Below are 7,374 nucleotides of genomic sequence, written 5' to 3' on the forward strand. Positions count from 1 at the left end.
CTTCAATCTTCTCCTCTATTAATATCTTCTTCTCCTCTTTTTATTTCTTCTTCGTCTTCTTATTTTTTATCGGATATGTCATTGTCGATATACCCCGTGTCCCGATAACTTCAACACGAGGAGGGGGTGGGGGTTCGACCTACCCCCTCCCCGATAACATTATTTTCCCATGTATGTATGTCGTCGTTGTCGATATAACCCCCTCCCGGATAACTTCGACCGTGATAACTTATACCACGGGAGCACCCCCGGCCCTCTCGCTCGACCAAAACTCTCGAGGACACCCAAACCCTAGAAAAAAACGATGTCGGTCTCCTACCCCCTCCCGTCGCGCCCCTACCCTTGAAGCGTTGCCGAGGCCACCCCAAACCCGGAATAAGCTAGGTCTACGTTTGCCACTAATATATCCACATGCTGTCATGTTTGTGTAATAATTGCCATGTTGTAATATTTGCAGAAACAATGGAGTTCGGACGAGACGAGGAACAAGAACAGGTGTTGGGGGACATAATCTTAGCCGGAGGTGATGTCATGTCGTATCTTAACGACAATGATGGTCTGGAAGCAGAACAGGGTGAAGAAGAAGCAGGCTACGGTGATCGAAGAGTGGAGGAGGAAAGACATGATTATGATGGCTCCGGTGACCCAATGCTGGTGCAAGACGGAGCCCGTGGTGACGGCTCCGGTGACCGAACAGAGTCCGACCAGGTAAATATATTAGTTAAGCCTGTGATGACTATCTAATTGATGCATTCATTGTTTTGGTATGTACACATATTAATTAACTCTCGTCTAATTCTTGTTTTTTCTAGCCCTCCGGATCAAGCACAACTTCGGTAAAGAGACGAGCCCGAAGAAAAAGTTGTGCTCGGATGAAAGGTTTGAGATCACAGAAATCGCGCGCGATGTCATGCCGATTGAACCTATCCGGACAAAGGAAGCATTTGCTGCTCAGTGTGGGGTTCTTGTTAGGGACAAGATCTCGATCAGCATCCAGCAATGGTGTAAGCCTAAGAATGAAGACCCTGAGGTGTCTTATGTCAATGATATGCAAAAAGATGATCTTTGGACTGAGCTGAAGGAAAATTTCACCCTACCGCCAAAGGAGGATCCGGAGAAGCCAGTTAAAGAGTAATTAATCAAGTCTCATGCTCTTAAGAAGATGGTAGACCTATTCAGGAGGTGGAAGAATTAGTTGAAAACTTTTGTCGACAAAGAAGAGAAACCAGAATTCATCGGCAGATATGAGAAGATCAGAGATCACTGGCCCGCATTTGTGGCCTACAAAACATCAAAAAAGAGTAAGAAGATGTCGGTGACAAACAAGAAAAATGCTGCAAAGAAGAAGCTTCACCATCGCACGGGGTCAGGTGGCTACCTCAAAGCCCGGCCTAAGTGGGCCAAGGCTGAGAATGATTTGCTTGATAAAGGGATCGAACCAGAGACAGTGAACTGGCCAGACCGTTGCTGGACTTGGTTCTTCGGGGCTGGCAGAACCTTGGACCCTGTATCAGGGAAATGCGTTTGGACGGACGAGCAAATGAACATACCAGTCAAAAAGCTAAAGCACTATATCGATGCAGCGCAGCAAGGGACGTTCGTTCCAGACAGAGAGAACGACGAGCTCACAATGGCCCTTGGGAATCCTGAGCAACCTGGACGGACACGAGGCACGCCAGGCTCCATTCCGTGGAATGCTGGTTTTCCGGACGCAGGCGGTTACAAATTCCAGGAGAGGAGGAAAAAAGTGGAGCATGCCCAAATTCAGACGCTGCACGAAAGGGTTCAAGCGCTAGAGGAACGAGAAGCAGCTCGCAGCAAGCGACCTGCCGAAACTACCCCGCCATCTCAGCAGAGAAGCAGCGTGGCTTCCACCGAGCTACTTCAGCCGGAGCATGTCTTGACGGCTCCTGCTAGCTACCCCATGGATGCTATCACGGAGTCTCAACATTGCCACCTTATGACGCAATGGCAGAACTTCAAAGTCAAGGCAGCTGTCGGCTCTATTTGACCTACTGAACCCGGCGCAACTTTTCACTGTAGTCCGACTTCAGAAGGATATGCCAGGGTGACGGTGGACAAAATAACGGAGGGATTTGAGGACCTCCATCTTGACTACCCTACCGGTGAAGGGGAGACTCGGCTGGGTTCTTGTCTATTGACTCCATGCCTATGGCGAAAGGAGCTCATCAAGCTTCTGAACTGGACGCCTCCGCCTCCTCCTCCTCCTCCGGCGAGTCACGGCACTCCGCCTCCTCCTCCGGCGAGTGATCAGGGCACTCAGCCTCCTTCTCCGGTGCGTGGCGGCACTCCACCTCCTTTTCCGCCTGCGCCGGCGCGCCCGAGCAGCCATCCTCCTCCTTCTCCGCCTCGTCAGCAAGGGCGGAAGAGACCCGCCGCCGCTCCGGCTGCTCCGGCGCGTCGTAGTCCTTCTCCTCCGCCTCGTAAGCAAGGAAAGAAGACAACCGCAGCCGCTCCGTCTGCTCTGCCGGCGTCTAGCAGTACAGCCAGAGGCGGGAGGCAATACCGATTCAGTCCTTCTCTAAAGACTCCAGAGAAGTTACCATACGAGAGGACCCCGGAGGAGAACGCCAAGATCGCGCGAGCCGAAGTGAGGAACTTCTTTGAAGGGGTGAAAGCAAAGAAAAATCCACCTCCGGAGGAGAAGGTAGATCCGGTGAAAGCGAAGCGCACTCTAGCTGCCCTGGAAAAACCAGCAAAGTCTCCGCCAAAAGGCAACTATGACCGCATTATTGCGAAGTCATTTGTCAAAGCGGAGCGGTCGGGAAGTACTGTCAGTGATCAAAGGTTAAAAGAACGACAAGCTGGGAAAAAAATTCCCTAGTTCGGCGAACAAGCGAACCAATCGTGCCCCCCCGCTCAAGGTGCCTACTAATGATCCGAGGATGGTGCCCGGTTATAGCAATCTTGGAGATTACCTGCCCGACAATGTACATTATGAGTTCTTGGAGGTGGAGGAACACAAATACGAGTACGGGAAGCCTCTCGTCAAAGATGAAAGATCTCTAACAACGATGATGCGAAGATTCCATGATTGGTACATGAAAACCTGCAGAGGGTCTGGGGGGAGGAATACTTTGACGCTGAGAGTTAGAGAGGAGCATGACCTCGTTGGAATTGAACTGTTGAATGTTTCATTTGAGGAGTTCTTCTAGTTTTTCAATCAAAAGGCCCTCGATAAAGCAACGGTCACTTGCTACTGTCTGTAAGTAGTACTACTTATGTCATTAAGTCTCTCTATATAGGTCAGCTCTTTCATTGCATGTATTTATAATTATCCTCACTATATTATGCAGATTGAAGATCGCCGAATTGAAGAAAAGACAAATCGGTGATATTGGGTTCATTAACACAAATCTCATAGATGCAACTGAGGTTAAATATCGTGCCGAAAATACCGAGGCCAACTTGCTACGATCGTTGGTAATAAATGAAAACAAAGATATAATACTCTTTCCTCACAACTTCAAATGAGTGTTACTGTGTTGTGCATATTCGGTTTCCCTTATTAGTCCAGGTTATAGTAATGTAATTGATGAGTTATGCATGCGTGCGCAGCTTCCACTATATTTTCCTAGAGATTAAGCTTGAGCAGGGACTAGTAACCGTCTTAGATTCGAGACGAAAAGATCCCCAGGACTATGCGGACATGACTCAAATGCTCGAGAAGTATGTTAAATCGATCATTATCCACCATATCAGCAACTTTGTTCATTTCCTGATATATCAAGTAATTGTTTTCTTTGTCTGCCAGGGTTTGGAGAAAATTCACCAAAAAAGCTCCGGGACTGCCGAAGAAGCTGCAATTTAGACACCCGAAAGTAAGTACTATAGTAACATGTTCCACGCATCTCCTAGTGATTCAAGCGCTAGTTTCATCAATACAATTTATAGCATGCTTGCTTATCAGTTTGATTGACCTTTATTTCTTGTAAAGTGGTTGTGGCAGGAACAAGGGAATGATTTCTGTGGATACTACGTTTGCGAGTCCATCCGCCACACGACCTGTGAACGAGGATACTCTGACGAACAATATGAAGTGCGTAAGCAATAATATTCACAATTTTATTTTATTACCATCATTTGTGTTGAGTTTCATTTATTCATATATATATATATATATATGTATTGACCCCCTTGTTCAAATTAGATGTTTCAGATGCGGGATGAACTCCTAGCACCAGATCGTATGCGAGCAATTCAAGAGGAATTGGCGGCATTCTTCCTTGACCACATGATTGCTGAAGACGGAGAATATTATGTGGACCCTGTGTTCATATATAATTAGGAGATTATATTGTAAGAGATAATTATTGTATATATGTAGCCGGTAGTGTCGGATAGATATACGAGAACTTGTTGTTCGACCAATCTCTTGGAGAAGGAGAGGTGGTCGATACCACTTCTCTCTGTATGCGTATGTTCATGACGATCTTCTGTTTCCTTTATTTGCTTACTAGCTAGCGTGTCTAGTCCTCTCTATATACACATATATATAGCGTCGTCCAAGCACAGACATAAGAGAGGACACTTCTCTCTATTAATTAGCTAGCTAACACAATATATGAAACACCTAAATTAAACCCACAACCCCCCCTTTCAAAAAAAAAACCCTAGCCCCTGAAATGCTGACGCGTGGATGCCTATTGATCCCGGTTGGTGCCACCAACTGGGACCAAAGGCCCTCCTGCCTGGGCTCGGCGCACCGGCCACATGGAGGCCCATCTGTCCCAGTTCGTGTAAGAACCGGGACTAAAGGGTTAGGGCATTAGTAACGATCCTTTAGTCCCGGTTCACAAACCGGGACAAAAGGCCCTTATCAACAGGGACGAATGGGGTTTTTTTTTCTACTAGTGGAACATGCACAAATACTATTATTTCTGCAACTGATGAAAAAGGTGGATTGACATAGTTACAAAAAAAATTCTCTTTTTGGTAGTGAACTGATGCTCATCAGTAAAATGAATTGTCGTTTTTAGAGTGAATTGTGCATGTCTTATTTTGGTTAGTTAACTATCCTAGAATAATGATGTTTATAACTGAATGATCTGTCTTTTTTAGTGGTCTGCATTAGGCACATGTTAGCATCAAATATAAGATGTACGCATGAACCAGAGTAGCTAATCACAGACGGAGAATACTCCATATTTAATCATGGATGAGCATACACACAGAGAAGCACATGCACTTGTAATGAACTTGTAATGAACTCTTAATGGAATAGCATGTATGAAATCTGGTTAGGCCAGTTTCCTGAACTTGTAATGAACTCTGTAGCTGGGGATTTAACCAGCAGGTCTCTGTAATGGAATAGCAATTGTTCCCTTAAAAAAAAAAAGAGTTGAGGAGCAGGGGGCTACATGCAGCTGTCCCCGTCGATGGGTCAGGGAGCCCCGTGGACACATCACGATGGGGATGGCAGCGGAGCAGTCCATGGCGGCGGGTGAGAGCAGTCCATGTTATACTCATGCTCCGTATTTCCCTCTGTTCTTGCTTATCCATCAAAATCAAGGCATCGACTTCATTAGGAGGAAAAAATAGCATTGGCAGAATAGCAGTAGCATTAGCTAGAAAGGCTACCTCTTGCGTATTCAGGCCGGCAGATCTTCACACAACAACAACTAGGATGAGATGGTGTGCACCTCGCGAGCCGGATCCTCGGAAGTAACCTTCCTCGAGAAGGTCGAGGTGGCCTTTGCGAGAAGGTCAACCAGCAGGGGTTGGGGAAAGCAGAAGGGTTGGGGGCGTCACGACGGTGGGCGGATGCGATGTGGAGCAGCCGCAGCGAGAAGAAGATAGGCGCGGCGATGGAGTGCAGGTCCGTGGCTCCGATGCTTGGTGTTGACGGCGGCAGGATCCAGCGGAGATCACTGGAGGAAGAGAAGGAGAGGAGGAAGGGGTTGACCGGATTCGCGTCGGCAGCAAGAAGGGGACTGCGTGGGGAGGCGGCCATGGACTGCGTGGTAGGTTGATGGTGTTCGAGGATCCCCGTCGGCGGTGACGATTGGGGCGCGGAGGAGCGTGCGGCCATGACGGAAGTGCGGCAGCATGTCGTCGGTGGCGTGGGCCCAGCGACCCCGCTGTGGTCGCGCGGGGGGGGGGGGGGGGGGGGGGGGGCGCCTTGGGTAGGGTCGGGAGGAGGCGCGCAGGGCAGCGAGATCCATCGAGCGTGCGACACTCCTCCCCGAGGGAGGTGCGGGTGGGGTGGTGTTTTTTTTTTTCTGTAATTGGTTCGGTGGGGTTTTCGGGAGTTCGGGAACAGGCACGGCGTGATCCAAATAACTATTCTATTTTCAGAATTAAAATAATGCCACTACACGCATTATAAATAAGACATATCAGAGTGAATTTACACTTTAAAATACGTTTATATACATTCATATATAGTGCTAGCGATAATATGTCCTAGCATATCTAGTATATGTTCTGTTCTGATGTAATCACTAGCTACAGACAAGACGAATCGGAGTGAATTTACACTCTAAAATATATTTATATACATCCATATGTAGTGTTAACGATAATGTCTTCTAGCATATCCGCTATATGATCTGATGTAATCACTAGTTGTCTTGTATAGGAGATCCTAGGATCACTTGTATCAATCAGAGATTCACCTGATTGTTGTGTACATATTGTACAAGCCTATGTACGTGATGTAAAAGGCTGCTCCTATATAAATAGGCAAGTGGCCGGCTGGTGTTAACCATGGAAATAATATCTTTGTATTTCCAACTTGTAGTACATATTTTTTTGAGTGTAAAGTTGCCGCTTTATTGAAAACTTAAAGACCTAAAAGTTTGGAATCTCGTTCGAAATTACACCCAACACAAAGTCTGGAGGAACTGATAGCCAGACCTTACATAGTTCATCACCCACACCTACTCTAGCAAACTTATGCGCGGCAACATTAGCGGAACATCGAACCCACGAAACCTTGAACTCGTCGAAGCCTCGAAGCATCTCTTTTATCTCCTCAATCCACGGCCTGTAGCGCTCAAATTTTTAGACCCACGATTAAGCATCTGCACCACCTTTTGGTTGTCCAGCTCCATGTGAAGTTTCTGAACATTCATCTCCCTTGCAACCTGGGCCGCCCTTCTGCACGCCAATATCTCCACAGCCTCTGGGTCTACGTTAGAAGGAAAGAAGTGACTTGCTCCAGCCACAAAAGCTCCATTGTGATCCCGCAAGACTAGACCACCACCTCCCTTGTCACCATATTTACAAACCGCTCTTATCCAGCCCTCGTCGGGCGGTCGCCATCGCTGAAGCTCCTTGGTCTCTGGCGCCTTAGAAGATTCAGTATGCGCCAATCTCCACTCCTCCATATGCGCAACCAGTGTTGCTATG

The 7,374-nt window shown here is 47.4% G+C and overlaps 1 protein-coding gene across 3 annotated transcripts; it reads right to left on the minus strand.

The window, feature by feature from the left end:
• Positions 1-5,204: 5,204 nt before the first annotated feature.
• On the minus strand, positions 5,205-6,125 carry LOC125548354. 3 transcript variants are annotated; one of them, XM_048711978.1, is made up of 2 exons: positions 5,602-6,125; positions 5,205-5,505 (listed from the first exon to the last, which is right to left on the minus strand). In XM_048711978.1, the coding sequence occupies exons 1-2, from the start codon at positions 6,050-6,052 to the stop codon at positions 5,426-5,428; spliced, it is 531 nt and encodes a 176-aa protein (XP_048567935.1). In that variant the 5' UTR covers positions 6,053-6,125; the 3' UTR covers positions 5,205-5,425. The 3 variants fall into 3 exon arrangements, with proteins under 3 accessions (XP_048567935.1, XP_048567933.1, XP_048567934.1); XM_048711976.1 differs by having other exon boundaries at positions 5,205-5,510; XM_048711977.1 differs by having other exon boundaries at positions 5,205-5,514.
• Positions 6,126-7,374: the final 1,249 nt, after the last annotated feature.

Source organism: Triticum urartu, chromosome 3 (genome assembly GCF_003073215.2).
Source record: "Triticum urartu cultivar G1812 chromosome 3, Tu2.1, whole genome shotgun sequence".
Lineage (NCBI taxonomy): Eukaryota > Viridiplantae > Streptophyta > Magnoliopsida > Poales > Poaceae > Triticum > Triticum urartu.